The 14,505-nt window shown below is 42.5% G+C and overlaps 1 protein-coding gene across 18 annotated transcripts in view; it reads right to left on the bottom strand.

Moving 5' to 3' along the window:
* nav3 (neuron navigator 3) overlaps nt 1-14,505 on the bottom strand; it is a 321,262-nt gene that overhangs the window by 30,919 nt on the left and 275,838 nt on the right. For all 18 annotated transcript variants that reach the window (XM_055055458.1, XM_055055457.1, XM_055055447.1 and 15 more), the window contains 2 exons: nt 2,278-2,401; nt 655-964 (listed from right to left, as the gene is read on the bottom strand). In XM_055055458.1, the coding sequence (XP_054911433.1) occupies nt 655-964; nt 2,278-2,401 (434 nt within the window). The remainder of the gene's footprint in view (nt 1-654; nt 965-2,277; nt 2,402-14,505) is intronic.

The raw sequence follows: 14,505 nt of genomic DNA, 5'->3' as shown, positions 1-14,505 counted from the left end.
ACCTCCTCTATTAGCTCTTTAGCAATGTTTTTACCAGCGTTGTATAATAAGCTCAGCTGTTTGCTAATTGATGCTGGCTAGTCTTGAGGAGCAGAGTGGAGGAGCCACAGAAGACGGATGCTCTACGAAGAGGAAGCTAAGAAACTGCAGATACGAGAAGAAGCTTCGTTCTCGAAGCTTCTTCTTTGCACAGCTGAATGGTTCCCGTGGGAGATTAGATGATTTCTCAAACATGAATGAAATAATCAAGGCAACACTCAACATATGTCTCTGATAAGGAAATGACATAATATGACGTAAAGCTCTAAAATGTCAATTTTACATAATACTGCCCCTTTCAGACCAGCTTTGTAGAGTGTACAACCAACAGCCGATCAACAGGTTCTTACACCTGAGCAGTAGATCTCTGCAGTTCCTCCAGAGATACCTTGGACCTCTTAGCTGCCTCTCTGATCAATGCTTTCCTGGTCAGTTTGAAAGTTCATGCACTACTCTGTAATCAAATCAAATTTGGATATAATGCTTTGAGTTTTGGGGTTGTAATTGTGAAAATGTTTCAGGAATTGCAGCTGCCAAAGGCAGCCAAACAATAACAAGGATTTCTTTTACTATGCACCATGTTTTTTTTAATGCAGTCAAGGTCGCTTCTCTCACCTGGTGTTTTGAGCGAAGCGGATGCCCCCTTGGTTCTGGGTGGGGTAATCCCCACCTGGGCCGTCATGCCCCTCCTCCACGAGCCCGTCTGGGACATCTGGGGTAGCCCCGCTGCCTTCTGACCCGTGTCCTCATACTGACCCTGGGTTTGGGGCGAACAGGCGGACGAGGAGGGCTTCCAGCGGGAGGGGCTGCCGTTGGGGTCCATGCTCGTGTCCAGATCCTCCTCTACTTTTTTCAGATCTTCGGCTCCAGCCCAACTGCTGCTCACCTCCGGCTCGGCATGCTTGGACCTGCTTCCTTTCTGGGACTGCAGAGGGGGGATTGGAGAGGTTGTTGGGATTAAAGAAAGCACAGATTAGTCATGTTTCTACAGGACAACACAACTGGAGAAAGACCTTCTCTCTGCCGCACGGAGAAAGTTCCTATAAAATTTGTCTATTCACTGGAGGATTTATTGAAATCAGCTTACATCTTGGGAATACAAGCTAAATCATCAACCTGCTTCTTTTTTAAATAACTACTAAGCACATTCTAACGCACGTTGTGAGTCACCAGAAGGACGGTGAGCGCCCGCTCGAGCAGCGGGGTGTGTGAGTGTGTGTGAAGTCGCAGCTATCTTTGGAATCTCCGATGTACAGATCTCCAGTTTTGGGACGCTTACAGACGCTCCCACACAAACGCACAGAAAAGTGACAAGCGGCCCTACCTTAACAGATGGTCAGTCTCCCTAGCAACGCCAGAGTCTCTGAAGAGGACAGTCTGTTGAGTATTTCATGAGGAGCCAAGGATACTTGGCAGAATAAAGCAAAGGCCCCTCAGAGGAGAGCTGAATGCCGCTCTTACTGCTCCCACCGTCAGCTGTGATTTCAGAGCTGAAGCACTGGTTGGCCTTCGCTTCAGGCCAAATAAAGATGTTAGACCAGGCAGTTTTATTTTTTACATGAAAACATAAGCATATGTAAAAACCTCATGAGGTTTCTGGCTTCGAACGATTACGTCTTAAAAGTCTGGTATGCATGTACAGTACATCCAGCCCCCTTTATTCTGACCCCTATGAATAATATCTTTGTAGATCGGAGGAAGAATAAACCTACAAATTGAATTACTGTCTACCTAAACAGGGTCAGTTTATGTTGTCTCTACATCCTGTAATGACACGAGTTAGGGACCACACCCTACCGCAAACAAATACTTGAGATTTCCTCAAAAATGCTTATTTTAATAGTTCAACCACCAAATATACCTTAATATGCATGAAAATTAACAACGGAAACCATCTTAGCACAACCACAGATGCAAATCTCCACTGTCGGGGGTACAGCCAATTAACACCAAGGAAAATAAATGGCGCTTCAGGATTGGCTGCTTTGGAAAAATTCAAAAACAGGTAAATTTCTGGCAAGAATCAAAAGAAATGAATAGATGAACACGCATTTATTCATTCCATTAAATCTCATTATTAGGTCGACTGAAGTGATATGAAAAATTTCAATGGGTGGAAATGCTTCTGAAAGCCAGTGGATCTATATTTCTCTGTGCCCATCGAATGTGTGTTTGAATTTCTTCCACATGCAGAAACGTCACCCTGATGTCGGACAGAATCCACTGCACGCGGCCCACCTGTGCTCCCTTGCTTTTGCGTGACGAGCTCGTGGCGGAGTACGCCAGCGTGTTCAGGTCGTCGGTGCTGAAGTTGTCCAAGGTGTCGCTGAGGCCGCTGCTCACCGAGCTGCTGTCGTCCCAACTGCAGAGGAAGAAGAGACCAAAAGGAGAAACAGATCGGGTGAGAGTCGATATTCACAAGTATCCGAGTCGCTTCGCAGATCGGTGAGCACCGTTTTACGAGCATCCAGGATTCAAAGTCATCTGCTGCCGCCATAACTAAACTCTTCTTTGAATGCAGTGAAGATTTGTAGATGAACATCTCTCATCCACATAAAACAGCTGAGCTCTGTCTTCTTTACAGTTGATTCATTGTTTGTGACTGACTAAGCAGATTCATATTACTGTTGTCATGATTTATCCTCATTTGAAAGGCAAACAAACAAAGGCTCCTAAACAAGGAGCAGATGGATCAAACAAGCGAATCATTACTGCACTACTTCATTTGTTGCTGTTCAAACTCGCAAAATATGGTTCTTTAAACTCCAAGCAGACTTTCTGCCATCGGATTCGGTAAACAAGCCCGGAGGAAAAGTTCACCGGGTTTCCTGGGGCTTATTTTGTCCTCTGGCTCACACACGTCTACACACTCAGTGACAAACTGAGCTGCTGAGACATGAAAAAGAAAGAAAGAAAAAAAAAACTAAACAGAGTCTTTGTAGAGACGACTCGGTTTCCATGCCAACCTGTCTAGTCTCATCTGCATCTGGCTTTGCCTTTGTGCTCCTGCTTGTGATTGTGAAAGACCACCCCACTCTTATGCCTGATAAATCTGATCAAATCAATCTGATCACTTGTAGCTTCTACAGCTAAAAAAAAAAACCCAAAGTGAAAAAACCCAAAGAGGAAACACCTTCGTCACAACAGAAGAGACCCAAACTCAATATATCCGTCACCCTGGGCAAGACAACAAGACGTTTAAGGCCTCATCAAGGACGTGCGGAAGTCAAACTGTTGACACGCGGACACATAGTTGCACGACGTTCATCTTCGTACGCACAATACAAAATGTGAGGGTGCCTTAGTCTGCTTCCCTACTTTTGGAGCGGTCTCCGGTCCACTTGTTGTTCACATGTGCACTGGAACAGCACCAGATTTCACTTCGACTAAACCGAAGCCGAGGTTTTTAGGTGGAACAGAACTTCTTTTCTTTTGGTCCATGTCAGAGTTCGATTGCACGTTCACACCTCCACCAACGAGCCGCAGTTCGATTAAGGCGGACCGAGCTATAAAGACACACGGAGCCAACCGTCTGTGAAGCCCTTCCCCCTGCCAGCAAACATTGCAGAGAAACGACTACTCACAATTTGCCTTTCAGAAAACGGATGAAGAGGAGCTTAAAATAAATGACCAAGTAAAAATAATGTGCAAAAAATTCTGTTGTTTTAAAAGCATGGCACACGGTGAAAGTGGGGAAAGAAATGCTTTAACGTAAGCATCAGGGACACACAGAGGTACATTTTGATGATGTATGCACCTGCCACCTGCAGACACCAAGCAACCCAGATGTCCACTGGTGCAGTGCAAAATTGATTTCTTACCATCCAACGGGCAGCATTTATCTTCACAGCAATAATTTAACCAGGTATGAAGAAAAAAAAAATTACTCTAGAAAGCTTCATTTCCTTTTCATTACATCTGTACCACATCAAACGGTTCCAGTTGTTTTATGAGACTTAGTTATTTTTACCATCCAAACCTCTCCTCCTACATTTCTCCTTCAATTCAAAGCCTTTATTGATTAAGAATCTTGGCGACAGACTGAAGCAAAGGACAAGTTTTGTTTGCACAAAAAATGAATCATCAGTCAGTGTAAATTTGCAGCTTTTTAAGAGTTATTCGTCATGCTATAAAATGCAGGTGTTAAAGCTTTCTAAGTAGGGTTCAACTTGCTCAAATTAGAGTTCATTTTTCGCTGCCCTTTCCTGGTTGACAGGCAAAGAATAATCATTGAAATGACTTTCTATAAACCATTTCTCTCTAAAACCGCAAGTCACTGTATGCAGATGACTGATTCACTTATATTAATGTTCATCAACGGCAGCCGGTTTGCATCTGCAGAGGAGCCTGCGCGGATATTTATTTTTCTTGCAGCGGCATCACTTCTCCAATCTGACTTCAAGTTCCTTCCTCTGCTCCGAGGTGCTTACATCAGAGACCTCGGCGGCGGCAGGGGAGCGTGTGAGCGCTCTGCTGCATCCTGCGAGACACTCCCTCCTGTGCGCGGCAACAGCAGAGAGGCGGAGGCACTTTCAGCGCTCCAACCAAAAGAGACTTGGCTCTCCTCTGAAAGACAAGTGGTGTGCAGATGCACAGGATGTCGCTCTGCATACGTCGCCAAACGCAGGACGGCGGTCTAGGAACTTTAAAAGTGGCAGAATTCTTTTTCGCACGTGCAACTCAAACGTTTCGACGAACGCATTTTGCTTTAGAAGCCTAAATGCAGACAATGTCCATTGTTTCAGCCTCTCTCATGAAGGAACAAATGAGCTTTTTTAAACGTATATCCCCTCATTTCCTTTCTACTTGATGCAAATTGCTCTGGACGATTCCCATTTGCCACAGAAAAGGGGGAATGGTGAAAGAGCTTGGCAGCATGGGCAGCCAGCGTCGAGGTCTGTCGGCGAATCATGTGATGCGGAGGCAGATGGCTTGTGTAGGAGCTCCATGACTTCCAATTCCTATCTAAACATTGGAATATTTTCGCTGGCAGCTGCGAGCTAGCGCTTTTATCCAACCGCAGCCTCTCTAATGACATGCTGAAATCTTCCGTCTAATGAGTCGGTTTGAAATGCAGAGCAGATGATTAGAGCAGCTTCTGTGTGATCTCTTGCTCAATTAACGCACTAAGTTAAACTGAGTGGTAACGGCACACAGTGAAGAGCTCCCATGGCTTATTTGATCAAGTTCTTTTTTCTTTTTTTTTTTAGAAACGAGAAATGAAGCAAGTGAGTAAAGCCAAGGCCAGAGTTGTTCATGGAAGTGGAATTGGTGAACAGATGGGGGTGGGAACTCAGGTTCTTAAAAGTCAAGGTAGACTGTAGTAGTAAGCTTCCAGAAACAGTTTTAAATGTCATCTTTATGCATTATGACCCTCACAGTTTAAAATACTTCAAACTAAGGCTGGCAAGCAATAAGCGGCATGACTATAAAGAATCTGGCTGCAGGGTAGCTACATTAGTTTGTCACTTATTTTAACAAATTAAAGAGGAAATAACCTTTACAAGCAAAGGAAAAATGACCCCTGAGTGAAGGATGGTGCCTATTAAATTCTTTGTGACACATTCAACCATCTTTAAGATGCTTCCTGACTTTGCGTTGAAGTTAGAATATTCCTTCCTTATGTCCACAACTGGCGCTCTGTGGTTAAGTCACCAGAAAACCTGAACGTTTCTTAACTTGCTAATCTGGAAACAAACTGGTGGGTCTTCATTATGTGCAGGTCTTGCATTGGTTTGGTGTGGAGTGACACACCAAAGCAAGATGAATGTGAGTACTACAATGGTTTGGGATAAATACATTTACCAATAAACAGCGTCTATCTGTAGAGTTACGTAAGTAAATCTAGAAGACACTGTTTTATGATGTGAATAATGTCCTTATAAGGAACTGCTAGACTATTGTACTGTTTTCTGTCTAATAAACAGGTATTTTCCTAAACAATACTATAGACTTATATTGAAATATATATGGTGGGCACAGTGTTCTGCTGCATCATGTCCAGGTACGTCATTGTTTTTCTTTGTATTTTTATTTTAAAAGGATCAACTCACCTCATGAAGTGAGTAGACGAGGCTAAAAGAATAAGTTTTTAAATCGCACAGCGATTTTACCAGATGAGTTATTTGCAATAAACAAGGGGAAAATCTTTAACTCTTCTGCTGCTTGTGCTTCGCGTGTGTGAACTCTGACGGGAACATTTTCTCCGGATGCAGAACGAGCTCAGATTTCTCCGGCTGAAGGCTTGGTGAAACAAACAAAAGGTGTTGCTCTATAAAAAGACCACCCTAACTGTAACGGTGTGAATATTTCATCAGGCAGCCTCCCAGGACTAGCAACGATTCCTGTTGCAGAGACGGGGGCTAAGCGAGCTCCTCCTCTGAGACCAACACGCCGTTGCGTCATCCGAAACTCGAACAAACTCAGTAACCCTACAGACGAGGCAGGCAGGTCGGACATTTGTGTCATAACTTCCTAAATTAAGCATGAGTGCTGAATATTCAGGCGTGGACCATTCAGAACGGAGTCGGCTTCAGCTCTACATTTTGACGAAGGGAAATGTGCGAAAGCCGCTAAATGAGTCATTTTGTTCATGAGTCTCGTTTGTAACTGCTGGATAAAGCTGTGATGTCTTAACTGTGACCTCCTTGGTTACCTCGCTTCAAGTAGATTACAAAATAAAATGCTTCTCTCTCATGTCAAATGCTGTTTCAGTTTGCAACACATGTGCTAACGCAAATAATGTCTTAGAGCAGGTGCTTACGAGACAATAACAGCTCCCTGATGGGAGACTTTCTTTTATTTTTCTTGTTATTGCACAATCTTTTGCTATCGATTTGAACCGGCTGCATCACCGGTACGAACAGGCTGCTGTGGTTCTGTCAGCCGTGCAGGAATGAGCTCATACAATATTCAATGCACTCTTTCAACGGCTCTAAAAAAGAAATGATACCAGAGTGAAGAGGCGGTGTTTGAGACGGCCTGATTGTGAAGTGGCAAATTACTCCCTGCTGACAGGATCAATAAATAGCCGCTGGAGGGAAACGGCAAGAAACAGCCAACGTTCAAACTTTACTGTGCAAAATGAAACTAAAATCGGTGCTACTAAAAGAGAGAGATGAGTTTTTGTTAATATGAGTCAAATTTAACAAAACTGTTCCCTTTTCCTTCCAACCAACCAATAAGCAACAGCCAGCCAATGACCCAGCCAAAATATTAGCCAATAAACCAATAAAGCCCCTCAATTCCATCCATCCATCCATCCATCCATCCATCCATCCATCCATCCATCCATCCATCCATCCATCCATCCATCCATTCCATCCATCCATCCATCCATCCATCCATCCATCCATCCATTCCTTCCTTCCTTCCTTCCTTCCTTCCTTCCTTCCTTCCATCCATTCCTTCCTCCTTCCTCCTTCCATTCCATTCCTTCCTTCCTTCCTCCTTCCATTCCTTCCTTCCTTCCATTCCATTCCATTCCATTCCTTCCTTCCTTCCTTCCTTCCTTCCTTCCTTACTACAAATGTCACCCGGTGACAATGTTAGATTTTTTCACCACATCCACAATGTAGTAATGACATTTAGAGTCAAACTCATTCAAACAGTACACAGTCTCCTCATATAAGTTAAGTCAGAAGTAAATCATCAATTCTGTTCATGAAGTTCTGTGTCTTAATTAAATGCTTGTAGCTTGTAATAATAATAATGATAAAAAAAAAACTTAGATTTGAAAAAGATATATATATATATATATATATATATATATATATATATATATATATATATATATATATATCAATATATATATCAATATCCATTATATATATAATATATATATATATATATATATATATATATATATATATATAAAGTTTGAAAAAGTGAGTAGAAAGAACTATTTTTGAACCACTGTAAAAAGGTAAAGACAAAATGATCACAACATAGTTTAAGAAAACAAACCAAAAAATCCTTTCAATGTAAAACGTAGCAATAAGTTTTCTCATCCCCAAAGATGAGAAATAAACTGTCATAATTTGACTTCATTCAAACACACAAAACTGTTGTCTATTGTCTCAGATTTCTACAGAGGATAGTTCAAGTTCTGCCATCACCTTACCTCCTGTGGGACAGATGCTTCCTATTGGCTCACCATTGTAGAGTCTTGAGGTGAAGCTTCACCTGACAGAAAACATGGAAGCTGCCGCGGCTCGGCCGACTTGTCGAAAGAGGAAATGGAGACGCGAAAGAAAGACAGGAAGAAAGGACTCCTCAGCGTTCCACTTCTACCTACTGCGACTGCCAGCTCCCGCTCCCTTCTGCTCGCCTCACCCCTCCCCTCCCTCTCCTCCTGACCAGGATGGGCCCGAGAAGTCCTTGGAGAGACATGTTGTCGGCGGCGGGTTTCACTGGGTTAATTAAAGGAGGATGACAATGCAGAACGGAGCCAAATCAAAGAGGAAGTACTTACCGAATGAGAACTCTGTTTGTTTGATGACGAGCGGAGACCGGAGGAAATCTCATGCATAATATGAGATGCAAAGAAATGTCAGTCCATCTGCTGTTGCATATTCACCTATTCATCTCTCCTTATTTCCAGGAGATGGCTAATAGCAGCTTCTGCGTCTGCAGATCACAAGTCGACTAAACACAATCTTTTGCCTGAAAAGGACAGCAACGGTTGATTTGATTTCAAAGGAAGAAGAATGCAGTATAAACGCAAAAGCCACAACGCAACAGCGAAGACCACAACATGGAGCAACAGAAGACAATGGAACAATTGTAACAAAAGTGACTATAAAAAAGGCTAAAAGTTTTATTTTTTAGCATAACTTCCATTGTGGCTTTGGATGTGTTATGATTTTTGCATTTGTTTTGTTGTAATTGTGTAACTACAACATGTATTTACAGTTTTGTCAGTGATGAATGCACATTACCTTGGCGTAATAATATTGATGTTGAGTTGACATTAATATTAAGTGAATAATTTTTTTTTTTTTTTTAAACTTTGTAGCTCATGGAGCAAAACAAATTGTCACATATTCAAGATAGAAAAGTCTTGGCCTATTATTTTTCGTCTCTAATTGGACGCTTGTTACCAAGGACAAGTAGACATGTGCATTGTTACAGTGTGGCATCTAACTCAATTCGTTTCAACCCAACTCAATTAAAGGAAAGAAATAAGTGACCTTGGCGCAGACAACGGGAAACGTGTCCATTGCCAAGCAGTGACAGACAGCAAGACGTCAGCGGAGACGGACCGCGCTGGGCAAGACATCCGGGCTCCCTGCTGCAATGCAGGCAAACACGACAACAGCCGCTCGCCAGTGTGGGGGTTTATATAGAAGGCCCGATTTTCCCCAGCGGAGATCGTTCAACTCTTCGACAAAACCGCTGGCAAACGGACAAGAAAGCGGCTCACGAGCCAGAGCCCAAAAATGCACGCCAGACTGTCCATAAGGGACGGAGTCAAGCTCATTGCAAAATGTTTTTCTGCAAAAAGTTAGTCAGCAATTCTATTCTTACAGAGAAACTAAATAAGTGATTTTACCATATTAATAACCTAACATTCCGGTCTGAACCCGTCAAATGACAGTCAGTCGTACCAGGAATAGTAGATTGTCTGTTTTATAAGTTGGCAAATAGGATTTTTGGATTTGGATGTAAAAGCAAAAGACAACTGGAATGCTTATTATTATTACTATTATTATTAGCATTATTATTATTATTTTCAGACCATATTAGCTCTGTGTTTTATGAGAACTAAAGAAGCCCCACATGTCAGTCATATTAACGTAGTGATGTGTTAAACTCAATCTGGTTGGCAAGATGTTTCTACTGAAAGCAATTAAACATTAGACATTGCTGTTTTAAATGTTGGCGTCCATACTGCCGCATATTCAACTCAAGGTCATTACATCTTGAGAAACCTTTGAAACAATTTTTAAGGTAAATGATTTTAACTTGGCATTAGACGTTGAGTTTTATAGAGTTTAATTATCTCAGGTGGTTGGATAAAAATGCAGCTCAGGTCATCGTTCTATAAGCTTAAAGTGAGTCATTATGATACCATCACTGTTTCACATAAAACATGGAGTCAGGCAATTAGGATGAACTGAATGTAATAAAATACATACTGCTGTTGTGCAGGAAATGCTAATTACCCAAACTCTGCATATGTTAATGTTAGCGATGATAAAGGCTGCCTGAATAATTCCCTCCAGCCTTGAAATGGAGGAAAAGATAATTTTTAGCATTTAAAGTGAGTCGGGCGTCGGATAAATCATGTTTTTGTCCTTTTTGCTTAAATGCGAATACAGCAGGTTATCAAGGCTTAGACAAACTGCGGAGGCCAGCTGAAAACGTGGGCATATGGGGTTTGTCATCACTCAGGAAAACAGACAGGCAGCTCTGACCTCACTCAGCATTATTCCTCTGGCCTTGTCACCCAGGGATCCATCCTCCTGGGGTCAGGCGGGCAGGTCAACCACTGAACCAGTGACAAGTTGAAGAATACAAGCTGTTCCCGGAGTACGTCTCCAAGGCAAAAACGACCGACGGCCAGCCGGTCGATGCTGAAGGTATGCCATGTGTAAAACAACTTTCTGACATGTTTCACGTGTTGAAACACCTTCTAGTCAGATGGAAAACAAGTGTTTTAGATTTTGAAATTCTTGGAAAGCACTTCACATGTGGTTTCATTTGCAGAAATTATGCACATGTCCAACATGCGAGTGCTTTTTACGCAACTTGATGTTCACTAGCAAGGTGCTTAATGACTAAATTCACAACAGCTGTTTGATTTGAGCAGTAAAATTCTTGGTTCAATCAAAACTTATTATAACACTCCTCTGCATCTTGCCTTTCACGTTTTGACATTAACAGATCAAGATGATTCATAGCAGCTGATCAATAAGACCATTGTGAGACAGAATTGGCCATTGAACTTTGAGGGTTACAGAGCATTAAGAGGTGAAGAGTCACAGAGAGACATCTCGGTGTTCATCCTTTGGCCACATTCCACAGGTATGACCCCTTCATTGTGACCAGTTTCCACCTACATGACAACACTAGACAAGAGACCAGTAGGCTTCAGTGCAATACACTGACAGCGGCAAGCCAATACCACAACGCCACTAATCAAGTCTTTGTGCCCCAGAATGAGCAACACAGGCCTAATTTCATTCTCGTGAAATTCCTTAATGTCGGATCATTAAGGAGACTGGGGAACCTCGAATGGAGTGGCCTGCATTTTCTCCAGATCTGAGTCACACAGAAAACTCGGTCGCCATGTAGAGGCTCGTAACTCTTGACTCAATGACCTGAGGACTGCCTGTCGTTAAAAGTGGGACGCCACGTCTCAACAGACAATGACTCGACTGGAGTACAGCATGAGATGTCATTGTCAAGGTGGGATTGATGGTCAAGAACACATGACATGTCACTGAGACATTGGGATATTTTTGTTGAAAGGAAAAAATCAATTTTGGATGATCTCCTCATTCAAAATTACACCTTACACTTTCATTGTAAGGTGGATTCCCTACGTTTTAGTGACTATTGTAGATATTCAAGTTTGATTTCTATGTATATAGGATACTCTTTTGGGACACGTGTTCTCCTTTTCAAGAGTGACCCCATTTTACACAGACATGCAAGACAACAACATGTGAAAGCAGACTGTAGAGTTCACGCAGCGACTGCATGCATATTAGCTGAATATACCTAGACACTTGAATCAGGGATTTAACCTCACACTAGACCCGGTAAAAGACAAAAGTCTGAGGAATGTGAAAACTGAAAGAGAGAACTCCAGAAAGCGTAGACAGCGGAAATGTTGAAGTGTCGCACTTTCAGGTGCAACGCCGGAGGATATTTGCTTCCTGAGCAGCGCCAGCGGCAGAGATAAATGACACACCACAAACTTAGATAACGACTGGCTTTGTCAGAGACAGCGAGAACCTCTTTCCCTCCAAGTCTCCTCACTGCTTACTGCAGCACTTGACAAGCGGAGCAGCTTCGCCACGACTGCCACGGACTGACAGCCCGGATCCTGCTGCTTGGCAACATGTGCGCACATCTGCAGACTCAAACTCAAACGTGGACGAAGACGGGCTCTCTCTTGTGGGGAGTGGACAACAAAACTGAAGCAGGCGTTTCAACATGGTTGCCTCCAATCCCCCAACAGCTTCAAATCAAAAACGAAACAAAAAAAAAAAACAAAAAATGAAGAAGTGCAGAGCCAGATGCCACAGACCAGTCAACAGAGGCGGATAGACGGCAGTGCACACTCATGACACTGGGACACTAAAAGCAAAGGCCTGTTACTTATTCATGTCTCTGCAGAGAAATGGGAGCCTGGTGCTGTCAAAACATTCTCCATAGGCATCTGTGCTTGACAGCACAGCCATGGGCACATGCTCATCTATGTTGCATGGCACAGGGATATTTTTAGAGATGAAAAGGGATTTTAGGAAAAAAGCTGGGGTCTCCATTGTTTTCAAACTTACTAACCATCTGAGGGACCCGGCCATCTCCAGATGTGCTCTTTTCAGAGCCGACAATGAGATTCTCTGTCAGATCAATCACGGTGCTTTGCGTCTGTACTCCAGATTTCCAAATTTGGGGTGAAAGAATTTCACTGAAACCTACCAAAGAAGTTGGACATTCCTCACCAGAATGTGAAATATGGTGGCTCTACAGTACTACAGTACAGTACTAGCATGCTTTGTATTCCATATTGGGTACAAGTATTACTGTATTATGTGAATGTATAAACTCTTAAGTAATGCATACCACCATAGTTGTTCATGTTTACAGGAAAAATGTAAAACTAATACCAAAAATATAGAGGTTTCCCAATAAATTATTTGTATAGTAATTATTACTAAATCAATATCAGAGTACTTAAATCAATATTGAATTGTGTCAATAGCAAATCGAATTGTGTTTTAAAATTGCATAAGGTATCTGGTTAATGGGATTTTAAAAATATGATTGCATTTTATTATGGATTGTGGAAAATGTTTTTGTTCCTTTTTATTATTTGATGTCTTCTAGTTTTTAGTTTTAGCACGGGATGGAGAGCCTGGGAGTCATTTTGACTCTTTGTATTCTAGTACATATGTTGAACTGACAATAAGATAGACTTTGACAAAAAAATCTAAACTGAATTGAGTTTCTTAACGATACCCATAGCATTTGATAAAACATGGTAATGGAAAGGAAATTCAAAAACATTTACGACAGTACACCAGCTCACCTGGCATTGACGATAAAAAATAATTATAATAATCAAATGTATCAATTTCAGCTAGTTCGACATGTTGCACGTCCCTGTGTTTAATCATAAAGTCATCAGTTCAAACCCCGCCTCTCTGGCCTGCTCCCTGCAGCTCCCAGAGCTGTTAAACTGTGACTGAATGTGTGTTGATTTGGGCCTTGTTCTTGGTGACATGATGAGTCATTTAGATGCGTTTCTGCTGGGATTTTGTCGGTTTGGAAGAAAGCCGGTAGCGCTCAGCCTGCGAAAAGCACGAAAGCGTAACGAGCCTCCTGGGAGCTCAGTTTGTGTACACTGATCAGCTCGCACTTTCTGAAAACCCCGTCTGTAGATGCGAGTGAGCCTGGAGAACTGGGGAGGGAGCACAACGGGCTCGGTGCTCTCGTGACACCGGGGGCGATCCAATGAGGGCCGTCTTTCTGAGGCCCTTTAAAATTGATCGCTCAGAATAACGACCAGATTAAATTTTAATAAGCAGTTATTGGCTGTTTTATAGTTCTGATTGGTGGGAAAGCAATTTGTCCCAAACCACATATTCTGTCCTGCTTACGTCTACAGTTCTGCTGTAAGAACCACTAACCTGGTTTGTGCCGTAAACATGCATTTAATCGGCAGCAAGTTGAATTATTTACGGCATAAAATAAGCAACTTCCTATTAATCATAGTGGAAGGAATAAGTCAGACTGACTAACATATTTCATCCTAAGTCAGTCAAAGCAGCTAACAGTGAAATATATATGTCTGTCAGTCTGGATTTTCTCCTGAAGAATGAAGCTAAATGCTTCTCTTGTACTTTTCTGATTGGCAGCATGCACATTTCCAGTGCTGGAAATTCTCCAACGGTAAGGCAGTAAACAGATTGTCTGAACCCGCGACTTATCCAGTACTCATTTCCCTTCCAGCCCGGGGCTTTGAGGAAAAGCAGGCTTTGGGATAAAAGACGAAATAGAGTCGTGGAAGGCAGGCCTTGTCCTGCGGAGGTAAAGCCAGGCTGAGGTGTGAAATCTGGTGAGCAATTGCTTCGGATATAAATTTCCCCCTGAGCTCTGGTGTTTGTCAGCGAGAAAGTGACAGCTCAGCCGCCGACAATCACTCGTCACAGCGGCGCTGGGGGAAGCGTCGGGTATTTTTATCTCCGTTTATATAGTTTTCTGGGGGAAAATGGAAAGGAAGAAACAAAA

Source organism: Poeciliopsis prolifica, unplaced genomic scaffold, assembly GCF_027474105.1.
Source record: "Poeciliopsis prolifica strain line A6 unplaced genomic scaffold, Auburn_PproV2 SCAFFOLD042, whole genome shotgun sequence".
Lineage (NCBI taxonomy): Eukaryota > Metazoa > Chordata > Actinopteri > Cyprinodontiformes > Poeciliidae > Poeciliopsis > Poeciliopsis prolifica.
Note: the sequence above shows the minus strand (reverse complement) of the source record. Positions and strands in the feature narration are given on the sequence as shown.